At 43.2% G+C, this 17,429-nt stretch overlaps 1 protein-coding gene across 1 annotated transcript; it reads right to left on the bottom strand.

The window, feature by feature from the left end:
* Positions 1-2,019: 2,019 nt before the first annotated feature.
* LOC115788024 (cortexin-2-like) lies at positions 2,020-2,563 on the bottom strand. Its single transcript, XM_030740875.1, has one exon. It carries the CDS (start codon positions 2,561-2,563, stop codon positions 2,306-2,308), a length of 258 nt encoding a protein of 85 aa, XP_030596735.1. The 3' UTR covers positions 2,020-2,305.
* Positions 2,564-17,429: the final 14,866 nt, after the last annotated feature.

Genomic DNA, 17,429 nt, shown 5'->3' with positions numbered 1-17,429 from the left:
GATTTATCAAGTTAAATGCATTAAGAGGGTGAGGTGACCTGAATTGTGACATCTTCTATGATTGTAAGAGATTTAAGGCAGGCAGAACATGTACGGCCCAAATATCCAAATACCTACTCAACGATGAATATCTGAAGAGTTGACTATTTGTTATATTTTCTGAAATATGAATTGAACTCCAACCCTTGGACACAGTGATGGGGCGTGCAGTGTGATTGGTAACTGAAGCTGTTAACAGCTATAAAACATGAGACTCTGTCAGCAAAATGCATAAAAGACACACTGAAGTGTACTCAGGTGTGCTTAGGGATGGTTCAAGGCCTGGTATGAGTACAGTCTTCATCTTTGGGGACCAAGGATTCAGGGTTTTTCTTCCTGTGTTTGGACACACAGGGGTTGTGAGGATAGACCCACCTGCAGAGGTGTTTTTTGGTGATGCTGCCAGCTGCGGTGGAAAGCTGGCTTTGGGCCAGACGCGTGGAAAAAGCAGCTGATGGTCATTTGTTTTCCATGTTTTGGCTGCAGACATGCGACACCCGGCATGGCAGACATCATCAGTTACTAAGCAACGGCCGTCTGGCTTGACGATGGAGCGATACTGGAAACCAGCTGGTCTCTTCTCTGCAAACTGATTCAGCAGACGCAGAGCCTCCTTCGCTCCTCCTCCTCCTCCTCCTCCTCCTCCACAGAAATAACACTGCATGTCCTCAGTGAGCTTCATAAGCTGTCTGAATAAGTTGTTTAAGTCTTGAGTTAATAAAAAAAGTTCAAAAAGAAAACAGAAAGTAAACAAAACAGAAATTGTCTTCTCCCATGAGAGACAGCAAACCTAACACGCTGCCCGGCATGCAGCTCAGTGCTTGTAGAAATCCTGGAAACTTTAACACTCACATATTCACTCCTTCATTCATTGATCTGCTGATTTGTGCAGTCAGAGTGCTGCAGGGTGCAGGGATTTCTACAAGCTTCACAATATCTGAGCAAAAACCACAACTGAGCTTAACCTCCACATCTGGTTTGTTGATTTGTCAAATTGATCTGCATCAACAGAAACTCAGAACGTGGAAATTTATCTGCATAAGCATTTGTCAGATAAACTGTTCACTAAAGTATGTCCATATTTGAGGATTTTTCACTGTCGTTTCATTTCTTTATTACTTTGAAACATTTCCAATTACACTGATTTTAGACAAATGCAGATTTTTGCCCAGATGCGCTGCCTGCCGGGCAGACCGAGGTGACAATCAGACTGGAATCAGTACAAACACAAAGCGCACTTTCCCTTTTGTCCCCAGCTGCCACGGTTGGAATAATTCCCCCACCAGCATCACGTTAGCTTGTTGGTATGATGGCTAACATCAGGCTAAGGTGGTTGTGGAAGCATTTTAACTAAACCAAACTTGTGTGTAGAAAACCACACCTGCCACTCAAATCATTTTCTTTTTTCTTTTTTTCAGGAAGCATTAAATTTATTCAAACCAAGATGAGTTTTGAAAAATGTGGGTTTTGAAGTCACAATATTGTTATTAAATTTGTAGTGTTTTGTAGCTGAATTTGGTGTTTTTCTACACTTTCTGTAGAAAAATAAACTTCACACACACCCTGCTGTAAGTGTTAGCTTCATTTACATCAGAGCACGTTATTATATATGTGGAAGGCCATGAAACAAGGCTCTGGAAAAAGTTAGAAAGTCAGCTACAGAACACTTTTGATATTATCCAATATTTTCTTTTTTAAATAACTGGAAAATAAGTGAATCATCTTTGGTCTCTCAGATTTGTCCAGCGACTTGTTGGGGTTGGGAACCACTGTGCCCACTGGTTAAATTAAAGAGGGGCAGAATAGGGGCACCTGGGTGGCTTAGTGGTGAAGCCGGCGACGACATACACACGCCGCGTTGTGGTGCGGGTTCGCATCCCAGACCGGCGCCGATTTGCCCGTGTGTCTTTCCCTGTATCTTTCCCGCATTTCCTGTCACGAAAAGCCGCCGTGGCCAAAAAAGAGGGGCAAAATGGGTATTTGGTAAATAAACCGCTTCTTTAAATGCACGTGCTTTTCACATGAGTATTGGGTTTGTTAATTAATAGACAACAAGGCATCAAAGAGAACTACCAGATTATATGAAAAATTCTAGGTTTTTAATTGGTAGCATTGTCTAACCCTGCTGTTGGGCGGTCTGGTTTCTCTCCACCGTAGGCACCCGGGGGGGGAAATGTGCGCTTGTGTTTGTGCTTCTCTTTCTTAGCATGATCGTCACCTCAGTTTAATGGTTGTTTGTCAGGGTTGCTGCCTCTCAGGCTGCCTGTCAGGAAATTCGATAATCAAAGGTGTCCTTCTCCATGTAGTCAGTCCAGGTGGAGGAGGGCATGCTCCGATATGGGTCCAGGAGGATCCGGAAACAACGAACGATCAGCAGGCCCAAGAAGATGAAGAGGATGAGGACAAAAATGAAGGCCGCCCTCTGCTCAAGCGTGAGGAAGGCGGCCGAAGCTGAGGATGAAGATGAGGAGGAGAAGTCTGATTCAGAAGCAGAGAAGGTGCTACTGTAGAGGTCGTCGGCCATGTTGGGATCGGTTGTTTCAGAGGGTGATCTTCCTCTGTCCACAGGAAATCATCATCTTTGAATCAGAAGAAGATCGACGTCTGAGAAGAAATGCCTGCAGAGATACACAGCAGAAACACAATGTAAAGGCCACAAATTCACCTTTTTTTTTCTTTAATAAGTAATTGAGTCTCGTGATGTGGAAGTTTATCACAGAAGTTGCATATTTTTTCACAAGCCCCCCAAAAAACAAGTCGACATGTAGATGATACTCTGCTGTACTCTGGTATACAGCAGGGTATCATCTACAGAGCTGCAGAAATCCTCAAACAGGTTTAAAAAATACCAAACAGGCAGAAGATGTGAACCCCGAGAATCACCGCATGCCTAGAAATGGTCAATAATGTTTATTCTGAAAGCTAAAAAGGTTTGTGCTCTGAGAGCAGGAGTGGCATTATGTTTTATATCACAGCCCACTATACTTCATTATCTGTGATGCGCAGAAGTGTTTCCAAGAGTCTCTTTTGTCCTCATAAAACCAAGCTGTTTCATAAGTGGATGTCTTTTTAAGTTCAGTGTTTTCTCTCGCTGTTGTTCTCATGCCAGCAGCCTGTGGGCGGGTCTGTGGGCGTCGTTCGTTTTAAACACTCGCTTCTGGAAAGAAGCTCCTCATTTGCTTCCCACGTGCAGATTAAAGCCAAGCTCAATTGGCTTCAGATGTTGTCCTGTTTTTCCTCATTCCTGCATCCAAAACCTAAAGGTTAAAAAGTGCTGGACTGAAACTCAGCTGCTCTCATCTCCTCCACAGGCCGATAAAGGCAAAGCAAGCCTTCAGGTGATTGTGTTTCCTGAAGCAGGTGTCATTCTGACCTCCAAGAAACATCAAGGGAAGTGCTTGTCCAAACAGCAGATGAATAATTGGATATAAATGCCTCTCTCAAACGTCCAGGTTTTTTTTATTGCATGTACATTTAGTTTTGTACCAGCGCTAATTGGACAGAGCAGGTGGTTTTAAAGTTTCTTCCTCTGTCCAGAACTCCACAAATCCCCATTCACCAACTGTTAGAGCAAAAATATTATGCAGATATTGTTTGAAGATCAAGCTCGGGATATGTGCATGGAGCTAAAAATGTGAAGTATATTTACTGAAACCTAAACCTCCAAGAGGGGCTTGTTAGCCACCTCATTTTCCCTTATCTAATAAAATAAAAAGTGACGTGTCCTGTCCAGTGAGCCTGTTAAGGGTCTTTCTTTCAAAGATTGACCAATAAACATGCCAGGAACGTTAGAGGTGTGCTGGTGACGGCTGAGTCCTCTGTCCTGGTTCTGCCCTGGGGCCTTCTCCCAGTAGCCTATGCCCTAAACAGGAGGCACCTCCTAGGTGAAGTTGGCTTCAGGCATGCTTCCCTTGCTCACCTGCAGTTAGTCCAAAATCCTGCTGCTTGTCTTTTAATGGGTACTTGCAAATGCGAGCATATTTCCCCCATCAATATTTGTTTAAAAAAATCTTTTAATGGATCAGCACCACCTTACATATCTGAGCTGCTGACTGCATATGTCCCCTCGTGGTCCATGAACCAGTTGCTCCCGGCAGTCCCAAAAACTCAACTGAAAAGGACACGTGATTGATCTTATTCAGCTATAGCCCCCCAAATTTGGAATGATGTCCCTGCCCATGTTAGGACGCCCCCTCACTGCCTGTTTTTAAAACACATCATTAACCTAAGTTTTACTCCTTAACTCAGAATAAGAGCGCTGTGTTCTTATTGTGTATGGGGTGGCTGTAGCTCAGTAGGTAGAGCAGGTCACCTACTGATCAGAAGGTCAGCGGTTCGATTCCTGGCTACTCCAGGCTACATGCCAATGTATCCTTGGGCAAGATACTTAACCCCAAGTTGCTCTCCGACCGTCCCGTCGGAGTATGAATGTGTGTGAATGATAGTTAATTAAAAAAGCACTTAGCTTAGCAAACATGGAAGTGCTTGTATGAATGGGAGTGCATGGGTGAATGTAAACATGTTGTAATAGCGCTTTGAGTGCTCATACTGAGTAGAAAAGCGCTATATAAGAGCTAGTCCATTTACCATTTATTTATTACTGCTTTTATTGCTTTACTGTGTTTTTGGTGCTTTGTACAGCCAGTGGTGTCAAACTCTTGTTTTTAAAAAGTGCTCCGAGAAAATTGATTGGATTGGTCAGATCGTGGTCAAATGCTGGAATCGCCATATGCCGGCAAAACTGAACAAGAATTGAATGTCAGGATTTCTAAACCACATGAAAAAAGTAGCTGCACCTTTGCATAAAGCGCTTTGAGTGCTCAGCTAGAGTAGGAAAGCGCTATAAGAACTAGTCCATTTACCATTTTACCTTCCAGTTCAGCTGTGGGTCAGAAACGAAAGGGTTTGGTTTATGTATTTGTGGGTAAACGTTTGGACTTTTTCTCATGGCTCTCCTTCTTGGATGGTTTACCTGCAGCCTTTCTATCATGCAGCTCTGTGACCTCTCCTTGCATTGGTGTCTGGACCTCACCTGTTTTTATATAATGCTCAATGTTAAACACTATGAAGAGTGATTGTATTCACTGATGTAGAACTTTCTAAAATATCACTTTACATGCGCCTCGTAACGCCGAGTCTGATCTGCTTTAACGAGATGAGTGCAGGATGTCCGTGGAGGATTTGCTGAGTCTGCACAGTTAAACTCTCTCCTCCTCCCCTCTTTAATATTTCACTGCCAGCTGTCTCCATCTTCATTTTTATTCAGTTCAGCTTCACTTTCCAAACTTCTGCAGGAAAATTTTTGAACTGCAAGTTGTATGTCTCCTTTTGGGATACAGAGTATCAAATTCTTTAAAACCAATTTTAAACATATCGTAGTTGTTGTTTACAGTCTTATTGGAGGCCATGTTGAGCTGTTTCATCACTGTGGAGGTTAAAGCACACACACAGCAGCATGCTCTCCTTTATAATTCAGGAAATAAAGCCCCAGAGTCCCCGAAGGCTGCGGCTGTGCCTCTGAAAATGTGTGGAAACCTAAAATAAGTAATTAGATTTGATGGAGCAAATCATGCTGACCTCAGAGGTGTCACTCACTGTGGAGCGGGCTGAAGCCTTTGAAGATCGCCGTAAAAAATCAAATAAATGTAGGAAAGTTCTTGGACAAGGTTTGAACTTGGTGGAGGTCAGAGCTCACTTTTCTGCTTCACTGTTTCATTAAAAAGCCAGAAAGTTCCTGCGTGTAATAATGAGCAGTATAGCTGCCAACCGTGGTATTAAAGGGTCACCCCGCTGATTTTCTACACATCAAGCTTCGTTTACTCCTGATGCTACTCAAGGCGCAGCTCCCAGGCCTCAGGAGACACAGAAAAGACAGATGAGTAATTCAGACATGTGTGGGATGAAAATAAAATTGAAGAAAGAACTGACGATGCAGAAGGTCTCAGCCAGCGGCGCTGATGCATGAACAAAACAAAGGAACAAGCATGTAAACCCTGAAGGGGAAGAACCAACACCAGCCCAGGTGTGCCAAATCTACCCGATTACCACCAGAAAACACAATAACCAATCGAGACCATACTTATCCAGGACCAAACTAATCTGGCTCATACAGACCAGAGCGGCGTAAATACGGAGTCAGATTAATGTGTTAGCGAGTTTAAAGTCAGAGTTTCCTGTGTCACCAAAGTGTGTCTTTTTACCTGCTAAATCACCATGGTAACAGATGCTGAACACATCACCCAGGATATCTGTTATCTGGATTCACATCTGGATTTGGTCACATGAAGTAGTTATCCATCCATCCATTCGCTTCCGCTTATCCTGGTCAGGGTCGCGGGGGGGCTGGAGCCTATCCCAGCTGTCATAGGGCGAGAGGCAGGGTACACCCTGAACAGGTCGCCAGCCTGTCACAGGGCCAACACAGAGAGACGAACAACCTTTCACACTCACATTCACACCTACGGTAGTTATCAACTCGCTAAATTAATCCAGGACTTAACCTGCACGTTCACATGAAAGGGGCGGGGCTGGCAGCATCTGACCAATCTAAAAGGGGCGTTTCACGGGCCATGTGACTTTTCTCCACAGAAAACGATCCCTCTCTGCAGCCATCTACTGCAGAGACGTTATCAAATAAAGAGCATAAAAAATATACTAGTAAGATGCAACATTGTTGTAAAGAGGATGTGATTATTGTTAATCTTGTGATTTAGCACTCAGAGCGGTAAAATAATCATTTTAATTCCAGGGAATGATTTACTGGCTGAGTGAACTCTCGCTGCTCGTTACTGAAACCTCTGAATGAAGCTGTGAAGTTACAGCAGCTCAGACTGGATGTGCACGGATTCATGTGGTGCTGCAGGAAATGTGCGAATGTTGTTCATACCTGTTCAGCCAGTCACATTAATCCCACTCTGATCTGACTGAAGTGCTTTCCACGTCTCCTTCATCGGGCTGTGGGGCAGGAAGCTGTTGAAAGTCTCAGAGTCACCTTAGAAATCAGCAGCAGCACTGAGACTGACCCAGACTCAGAATCATTCACTGCAGTTCAGATTTTATCCATAAATCCACGATTAAACACCAGATTAACCCATTTCTGCAGCGTTCACCTCTCAGATTATTTCACTGTGAGAGTTTTATGTTCTTTATTGATTTTTTTAAAAATAACCTAATAATCAGAATCATGATCTGATTGCACTGTTGTGCCAAACATTTGCTTTTCCAAGATGAGCTCTAAACTCTCTATAGGCTCCTTCATTTTATTGCTATTCACATGTGTACACGTGCAATTCAGCAACACCAGAGCTGACAGGCAGGATGTGAAATGACAAGAATAAAAGAACAGAGTGCACACAGAGAAACGCAAAGGGTCATCAACTGCTGCGCCTGCAAGAAAACACAAAAACAAACAAAAACCAAAGCAAAATGGAAACACGCACCAACAATCTTAGTGTTTTGTGTGTGGTAAGAGAGAGAGAGTGCGAATGTGTGTGTCTTTGTCATGAAACATACTTGATATTGAGGGTAAGAAGCTGCAACACCTCCCGGGAGCCAGTCAGACAAAGACCCAGCAGACCTGAGCTGTCTGCAGCCCTCCAGGAGCAAGGACCCAAGGCCAACCACTTGCCCACCCCAGAAGAGGAAGGAGGGAGACCTCAGACAGAGCCCTCATGGCCAAAGGGCAAGAGCCCCAGAAAACCAGAGGTGACTGGCAGCCCACCCCACCAAAGGCCAGCCAACCTGAACAAGCTGAGAACAGAGCCCCAGGCACTCGAGAACCCCCCAACACCAAGCAGAGCCAACCCCGACCCTCCACAACCATGTCCTATTGGGGCCAAAGCTCAGCGAGCTCAAGACAACACGTTTACATTCACACCCATTCATACAAGAGCTTCCATGATTAACTAAGCAAAGTGCTTTTTATTATATAACATTCACACACATTCACACTCCAACACTTGCCTTGGTGAGCAACTTGGGGTTCAGTATCTTGCCCAAGGATACATTGGCATACAGCCTGGAGTAGCCAGGAATCGAACCGCCGACCTCCGATCAGTAGGTGACCTGAACTACAGCCACCCCAATGGGTGCGTCATATAAACTCTCACATCAGAACGGTGAGGCCAATCCCTTCTGATCCCTACTTTTGCCCACCAGAATAATGGGTGGCTTCAGACCAAAGGTGCCATCCTCTGCACTGTGTATCAGATCCAGATGTAAATACCAGGAAATCAAAGCTGAGATGTTCATCTTTTGTCTCGTATTCATCTTTTTGTGCTAAACCCAAATGTTTTTCAGTCTAAAGCAAAATTAAATGGATTGGCCTCACTGGTCCAATACTTTGGGGGGGGGGGGGGGGGGGGGGGGGTGATTATGTTGTGATGATACTATGTTGTGAAAAGGTTGTGCATGACTGTTGTGAAACTAGAGTGCCATTAAAAGTGTGGGACAGATGTGACAGAAGCCCTCCCCCCCCCCCCCCCCCCCCCCCCCCCCCCCCCCCCCCCCCCCCCCCCCCCCCCCCCCCCCCCCCCCCAAAAAAAAAAAACAACAACAAAAAAACCCCTCAATGTCTGAGGTGCAGATAAAATTGAGGAGGAGACAGCAGTGAACAGGTGACCACCTCAGCAGCACCACCCACCAACCACTGAGATGCACACCTGCTCCCAGAGCCCTGTGTGTATAGTGATGTGTTGTGAGGCATAATGACTATAGTGTAATTAAAAAGGAGGGGTGGGCCACTGCGCAGGACAACAAGCGTGATACATAAGATCAGGAGGTCGAAGACTATCCTCGGAAAGAAACCCACTGGCTCAGTATGCACCCTGATTCTGCACCCCCACCACAGGGCGAGAAGTGACATCACAGAGCACCTCCGCACCCGAGGCCAACACCCACCGTGTCAACAGCCTTCGACAAATCAAGAGAAAGAAAAACAGCACAGTATTGTTTGTAATGCCCTTCAGACACGCTGAGAAATAATTGAGTTTTTGTCCAAAGACTGGAAGATGTTCATTAATAAGCTTTTTAAAACCTTTGCTAAAACACACAATTCACATATTTAACACCTGGAGGATCACCTCCTTTCAACAAAGGGGGACCATCGGCAGATTTACATATTACAAGGATCTCACTGTTCAAAAGAGTAAGATTAAAAATATAAGTTGGCAATTCTGCTATAAAATCTACAGCCAGCTTAAGAACATGAGGGTTGAGATGATCTGGTCCTTATTTGGATCCAACAGCTTTACGGGCCCTGCACGATGCTCAGAGGAGAGAAGCTGAAAGGCTGACCTGCAGATTCAGTCTGAGAGCCTCCTGTTCGTTAAGCTGTTTTAAATCTGGATTTAAAGGTTCAAATAAAGAAAAGAAAACAGTTATGAAAGTCACATTTTTCACTTAAAATACATTAAATAGATATCACTTGTGGTTTTGTCCCCATAAGAAGACTTGATTGTTTTCCAGAGTTTCTTGGGATCATGAAGGTGTTCAGATTTGGCCTTTTTAATTATGTGGTGGGCAGCATCCCTTTCTTTCAGGAGCAGACCGGAGACGTTTTACTCTAAATCTGCAGGCATGTTTATAATTTTGATAAAAACATCATCAGTGGCAGTTCTACATCAGTACTGAGGGGAATCCTATTCCGATCATAGTCCCATGAATTAGGAAAGAAAGCTTCATCACAGAAATGCTTAAAATCCTGTTTAAAAACTATTTGTGGTCTCAGGAGCTTCGACAGCAGCTGCTTCAGTGCTCACTGATATCATTTGCAAAAACATCAGTATGGGAATATTTATGTGGAGTGTTAGTTAAAAATAAATCAGTCAGTGATGATTTTTCTAGGCATTTAAAATTTTGACGAGATGGTTTTGAATTAGTTGTGTGAGATTTAAAACTGAGGCAGGAGACCTCCAGTCCCAGTTCAACTCCCCAGCCGGGAGAATTTCATTACAATCTGAGGGAGATAGTTAATCACTGAATTGGGGGGGGCTCTATAACAGCCTACAATAGTGAGAAAATGGCTCCTGAAGACTGGACGGTAGCAGGGAACTTGTTCTACACAAATTGCAACACCATCACCTTTTCTGGGGCGGTCACAACAAAAAAGTTTGTAACGTCTTTGTCAGTAATCGATGTGTGAGCAGGGTTTCAGATAATACATCACATCCAGAGCTTTCACCCAAATTTTCCCTAAATCCAGTTTAGGAAGAAGACTTCTGACATTTAGATATATTATACCACGACCGGATCTCACTTTAAAATCACAAGAAGCACTCAAACATTTATTACCTGCAGGTTAGGCTGCACACTTCCAGATAAAAGAAGCAAAAGAACAGCAAAGAATTTTATTTTCACAGTTTTTGTGGTATTTCAGACCGAATTCTCCTCGTCCCCTCGGTCCCTTTGGACGGTGAAATAAACGAGTCACATGGAATAAATGAGTCAAATCTCCACTGATGATCAAGTTTGAAGAGCTTCTAAAATCCCAGTTTGAGAGGAATAAAAATACGGTTCATCTCACTCTTCAGACCTCACCTGGACGGGGAGCTGTGAGGTCAGAAAAAGAGGATCACATGTTACTGCAGTCCAGTCCAGCTTTTTGATCCTTCCCACATGATGATGATGATGCTGTGTGACATCACATATCAACCAGGAAATCAGGTTCGTTGGAGAAATGTAATCCAGTTAGGAAGCGAGATGAATTATTTCCTTAATTTTGACCCGTACTGTTCAATGAAGGCTGTTAGCTTAGCTGCACGCAGAGCGAGCCAGAACTAGTCTGATGGAGAGTTTAGAGATTTAAGTTCTCCACAATAAATTAACTGATGCACTGATGCGTGCGCTCGAACGATCCAACAAAACTCACACAACTGGCTGGTGTTCTCCAAAAAAAGAAGAACACTCAGTCATTCAGACACAGAGAGGTCTGAATGTGCAGCTGCCAGCTGGGATTGTTTTCTGCCACTGACATCAGTTTTTGGAGCCAGTAGAGGCCATATTTGTTTATGACCCTAAACTGGACCCTGAACTGCGTCAAAACTCTTAAACAGTAACTTGAGTCACTTCAGTGACTTTCATCAGGTCATCAAGACTCTTCCACTGATCCCAGTTTTGAGCTCGTTTGACTCACATTATCATCAAACAGCGTCACACCGGCGTCCGTTCATTTCCCGGAGACCAAACCTGAAGGCTGAATGCCGGCTTTTGTTGCATAAGATGTTTTGCAGCTGCTGGAGGAGTCAAAGTGAAGCGATGTGTTGGTGTGGAGAGAGTGGAGGATGGGAGTGGGCGAGAGAGGAGGACGTCAATCTGTGTGGGAGAGAGAGAGAGCTGAAGACTCGCCGCAATGTTTCAGGTCTCTCAGGAGAGACTTTGTTTTAATCCAGACCAGCACTGTTACTTAGAATCCAGAGTATTCAAACTGTAATAACAGCAGCTGCTGGTTTGTATCTGATAGAAGTACATTTATATGGTTTTATATACCAATGCACCTCCAGCAGCCCACAGAGCTAATCACAGAAGCAATTTCCTGCAAAAGTTCAATAAAGTTCTATTTTATTCTATTTTTTCTTGCATTGCCAATTAAAAACTTGATAGTTATTCAACAGATTAACTGTTTATGACACTGTTTCCTCATTTTTAATGTATTTAATGTCCTAAAAACTGCAGTTCTGCTTTTGAGTGTTGGAGATCTAAAAGTGAGTCAAGCCCCATTTGGCCACGCCCACAAAACAGGTATCGAAACAATCACTAAAATACTAAAATCTCAGATTTTTTTTGCTGCTTGATTCATCAACTTGATTAATGGGAAGTTTTTTGCTCAAACCTGAAGAGTTCATTTTTTCAGCTTGAACAGAATCTTAGTATTGCACTCTTTGTCTTCAGTGATGTGTTCACACCCAGCAGGAAACATCAGCACTGAGTGAAACACAACTTCAGCAATAAAACAGATGTCAGAGTCTCACACAACAACCACTCATCATCTTTATCCTTTCTGCAATCTGGAGCCTCTCACGCTTCTCTCTGATTGTTTCTGTCAGACAAACACAGAAAAGTTGGGAGGGAGGAACCTCTGAGGTAACCATGACCTCATCTTCATCACCCTCAGCTTCTCTCTCTCAGGGATTTTTACCCGCAGCCTCTGAGAGCATCGATTCCTGGTTCTTGTTGATTTTAGCTGCAGAGTGAGTCCGTTTAGCCTGAAGCGGCACTGAAGGCCGGTTTGGTTTGAGCAGGTAAACATCAGAGGCTGCTGTTTGCATGCTGATCAGGTAAAACCCTGAAAAACAGACAAAACAAAGCTGATTCTCCAGCTAATGGCCTGAAACCTGAGCTTCTCAGAAGGCAAAGGGCAAAATGATCGGTTCCTACTTCGCTCTTCCTCAGAATTATGAAAGTTCAGGCAGGGATGCAAACTAAAGAGATCAAAACAGCCCAGGATGCCACGATACCAATACAGGAGGAAAAATCGGCACCAACACCACTGAAACTCCAAAACTGAGTTCACACAAACTGCAGGATTAATATGCTGTTCAGTGCACACAGTGATAACATGGATGTAATACAGCTGCCGTCATCCTTTCACAGAGGTGAAAGTAGGATTGGGCAAAAGTCTCATTTATTCAGTCTTTGTAAACCTGAGAAAACATGATTCAAAAATACTTTAAGTATAACAGACATTTAGTAAAATACGAACAAAATAATCCTTGATACTAAAAAAAAAAAAGAACCCTCTCCATTCAAAGCCACTGATATTATAAACCATTTTACATTTAGAGCTATTCCTGTGCCAGCCTAAGCAGCTCAACCATGAAGCACCAAAAGCTGCAGTTCCTGTAACGTCCAGCAGAGGCAGCAGTGAGTCAGTCCCCATAGACTCCCATGTTAAAACTTTACAGCAGAAACATGTTTACAGCCTTATACAGAAACTGCTTTGGTCTCTGTGGCCAATTTCCTCCTTCTTAACAGATGTACGGGGGAGGATTTTTCTATAATTCACCTGTTTAAAGTTTGCATTATTGGGGGCGTGGCCTCTTTGACAGGTGGATGGTGACACAGGCGGCTGTAGCTGCTAGCTGTCTGCTTGGCTTCACCTCAGCTAACTGTAGTCCCTGAACTGGACCTCTGGACCGTGTTGGTGCTGTTGGAGCCTTTTGTGGCATTTTTAATGCAATTATCTGACCAATAATATGGCTGCTGTGGACAGACCGTCCAAGTACACAAACAAAACTTAAAATTCTAGAACTGGATGCTTTGTGCTTCTGGCTACTCTGCTCAAACCCAACATCTCTCTGCAATGATAACGGACACATGTCAGATATATATGTATTTTAGCTCGGCCGTCTTTTGTTGGATAACAGCTGTGGAGGAAGTATGATCGTAGGGTACCTTGAGGCGACTGATGTTGAGATTTGGTGCTATAGAAATAAAGCTGAATTGAATGGAGTCTGGCAGTAGCTGCCGTGTTTTTTGCGTCTCGTGTTGTTTTGTCGAGTTAGCAGAATCCAAAGTGATGCCTTTGAACAGCTTGAAGCTGAAAGCTAAAAATGTTCCCAGAAAATAAATCAAGAACAAATTCTGAACTTTGTGAATTTAAAAATCTTGGACGATCATCTCAGCTCCATCCCACCCATATTTTCTCATATTTAAAAGTGTTTTCTTTATTATGCTAATAATGAATCATCCACACTTTTATTTAAGAAGTTAATTCATATTCATTGTATCCTCTTATGGATTTTTCCTTTAGTTTAGCTAAGCTTTCTTCCAATTTCTGCACTTTTTATTAATTAAACTGAAGATCAGTGTCTCTTGTTCTTGGGCAGATATTTGGCTCACCTTTTAATCTGTTTATACTCACAAATACCTAATGGAAATTTATAGCAGCAACAATTATACATACAAATAAACTGCACAATACTTAGAGGCCTGATAAAAATTTAAAAAAACCTCAAATCACCATCTGAATGATTAAATCCAGACCGTTAACAGCAGTGTCTCCCACAAGTGAAGGACAACCACACCTGGATTACTCGTGACATCACTGCACTGCAGGTACAGAGTATACAGAAAGACTGCACTGACTAATGTAATATGGGCTTATGCAGCACAGTGGTGTTCAGTTTTAAGAGAAACCATCTTGTGGCAGCAGCGCTTGTTGTAAGACGGCTCGAGGGTTCAGTTTGAAGATGAAAACATTCTTCCAAGAGGAAGTTAATAATCAGAAAATGGACTTTAAACATCACAGAGGAAACCTGGATGACATGCAGCTTTACTGACTAACAGATATGAACAAACAGGACGAACCTCATCATCTAAACTAAGGACCAAACTCAAGAAACTACACCGAGAGCCACAGAATCAAACAGAAACGTGAAGGTGAACACACACAACAACAACAACAACAAAGGACGGGTGAAAGCAATTATAGGTGAGAACAATCAGAGGAACACACAGGAAGTACAACTAGCACATGATGCAGAAGAAAACTAACCTTCAAAGTAAAACAGGGATCTGCGAAGAAGACAAACATGAAGAGAAGCATTGAAGACAAAGGCAAGCAGGGAAACACGTGAAGTCAAACAGGAAATGGAGCTAAATGAAACACCAGGAAAACTAACGTGAACAGAAATCCATGTTTAAACATCTCTGGAAAAGTGCACGATTAATTTAGAGCCGAGGTCACGGACAGGCGGGCCGAGGTCGGGTCCTGTCAGTCAGATCGCTTTTCTCGTATTTACGGTAGGGTTATTTTAGCCTGCGCAGTCTTTTTATTTGTCTTTACGGTAGTCAGTGTGTGTACACAGAAACACACATACCAGTAGAATCCTTTGTAACTCCTCCCACTCAGTCAATCAAATCAAACTGGTGATTCCGGCTTGACTGTGAGTGGTTGCCTGAGCCTCAGTGTTACCCTGTGACAGGCTGTACCCGGCCCCTCGCCCGGGACAGCTGGGAAAGGCTCCAGCTCCACCACCTGATCTCTATAAGCTGATGGATAGATGGAGGTCCTTTTATTTGTGAATGCTAACCTCATTTTACTTGAAACTAGAAAACAGCATTTTATTATTATCAAAGTTCAAGTTCATCGTGAACATTAATAATAATACTGTTGAATTATACTGTCTTTCTTTTATTTGGCAGCCAGTTGGTGACTGCATACAGACACTGATACACTGTTAGTTCAAAATAAGTTGCACTGAATTATAATGCTGGTGGAACTTTATGGTATTGTGGAGTTTTCTCCAGCTGGACCTCCTTAAATTTTCATGAAATTAATTGAACCACAACTGAAATGCTCTGTATGAGATGGACAGCTGGGCTTCTTCTGATTAAAATAAAAAATAAAACTCAGTAGAATTCGATGTTGGTGAAACGGGGAGGCAGCAGCTGATGAGCAGCAGATATTAATGTTATCCAGATTCTTGATATTTTTGTTGTCATTGTCAAACTGTGATGACTCCAGAAACACATTGAGACACATACAGGAAGTCAGACGTTCTGTGATCACAGATCTGTAAAGTCAGGTGTAATGTGACTAATCAGTGACTGCTGTATCTTTACTGAAGCTCAGCTTTAACCTGCAAACAAACCGGCTGTCGGCATTTTCACACAACGAGTCGACGTCGACGTCTGTTTGCAGCTGCTGAATTTTTAATTTTAGGAAACTGAGATTCTGCTGGCTGTGGATTATTCACATTGTCAATTTACTGCTCTGCTGTTTTCACACTGTGGGGAGGTGTGTGTGTGTGTGTGGGGGGGGGGGGGGGGGGGGGGGGGGCTGCTGCTTTCATGCAAGAAAGAATTCAATTAAGAGATGATGTAGTTCCACTGAGTCTCCAGTTTGGCTTTGACAGCAGAGCCACCATGAAGGGTGTTTTATTCATGCAATCACTTTGCTACACACACACACACACACACACACACACACACACACACACACACACACACACACACACACACACACACACACACACACACAGTCTAAACGTGACATCCTATTGGTGTCTTTGCGTCTCTTGTGTAACTGAATTATTAAATGAGATTTTTACACATAATTTCAGATTTTAACAAGTGTTCCAAACAGAGCTGCATGAGCAGCTGGCTGAGACAGCCCCCAGTTTTTTGTGTTACAGATGAGTCATGATTTGAGTCAAGTAAGGCGGTCTCAGTACCAGAAATATAGCAGGTGCCACCAGTAACAGTGAAGTTCTTTATCCTAAATTCAGCACAGTAGACATTAATATGGTCTCTCAGTTTGGATCAGTTTGAGATGTTTGCTATTTTGACTTCAAATGTTCTCTCAGACCTTTTGCATTCAGACTTTTGGTTTTCTACAGCCTGCCCTGATCATTGACTCAGACTCTGAATATCTCCATAAGTGACTGAATTTTTCCATCTAAGTCTCAGTGAAGCTGCACGTGTGGTTGTTGGTATCCAGTATTTCCAGAACCTGCAGAAGCATCTCCGCTACACATTTTTAGAAGTCTGGAAGCAATTTGGTGCCAAAGTGTTGGTTCTCTCAGCTTCTCCAATTAAAACTATGCTTGATTGATTTTCTTTTTTTGCCTTTCCTGATATGACATCAAAAACCAGTCAGAGGGGCCCATGGGAAATCAGGAAATATTAACATTAAGCCATGCCAGTTAAAACTGGCTGAAAACTCATCAAGTTGTAATAACCTTAAAAGTGGACACACCTGCAGAGTAACAGCACAAACAAACTGCCTATTACTAATTAATAGCTGACTCCACACGTCCATCGCAGTGCTCACATCCACACCTACTGTACGGCTAATTTAGAATCACCCATGAGCCCAACATGCACGTGTTCTGGTTGCAGAGCTAGCTGGAGAACACCTGCACAGGTACAGCAGCTCGACACAGAAAGGCCCCAGCACTAACCGCTGCACCACCATAGCCAGTCTGGTTTGCAAATTTCCATTTTTGAATCCTCAGTTTGCATTTTTTGCAACTGCCCTGTTGGTTTTGTAGTCAGAAGTGAGATAAAGACAAATTAGTGACACCCAAATAAAACAGACACGTTTCAGTCTCTGCCAGAAAGTGAAAAAGCAACCAAACCAAGAGATTTTGAGTTTAATATCTGAGTTTCAGGCAGTGTGTTCAGCAGCAATATTTTCAGAATAGAGGCTCTGCTGAAGAGAGCAGCAGTGAAACACTACAGGAATATTTAGACGGGGAGCTGGAGCGCTGGGTGAGTTTCTCAGTGAGATTTCCAGGCTATAAACAGGATTTTGTGTAAATATCGAGTGAACACACTGTTCCTGGATCTGCCTTTCTTCTTCCTCTGAGTGTGCACATCACTGTCTATCACTGTCTGTAACTGAGGATGAACAATATGTACAACAAGTCCTCATATCCACTGTGTTTGTG

This window comes from Archocentrus centrarchus, chromosome 11 (genome assembly GCF_007364275.1).
Source record: "Archocentrus centrarchus isolate MPI-CPG fArcCen1 chromosome 11, fArcCen1, whole genome shotgun sequence".
NCBI classification, from domain to species: domain Eukaryota; kingdom Metazoa; phylum Chordata; class Actinopteri; order Cichliformes; family Cichlidae; genus Archocentrus; species Archocentrus centrarchus.
Note: the sequence above shows the minus strand (reverse complement) of the source record. Positions and strands in the feature narration are given on the sequence as shown.

Bases quoted from the DNA above. Each gene is read 5' to 3' on its own strand.
- LOC115788024 (XM_030740875.1), bottom strand. From the start codon at position 2,563: ATGGCCGACGACCTCTACAGTAGCACCTTCTCTGCTTCTGAATCAGAC.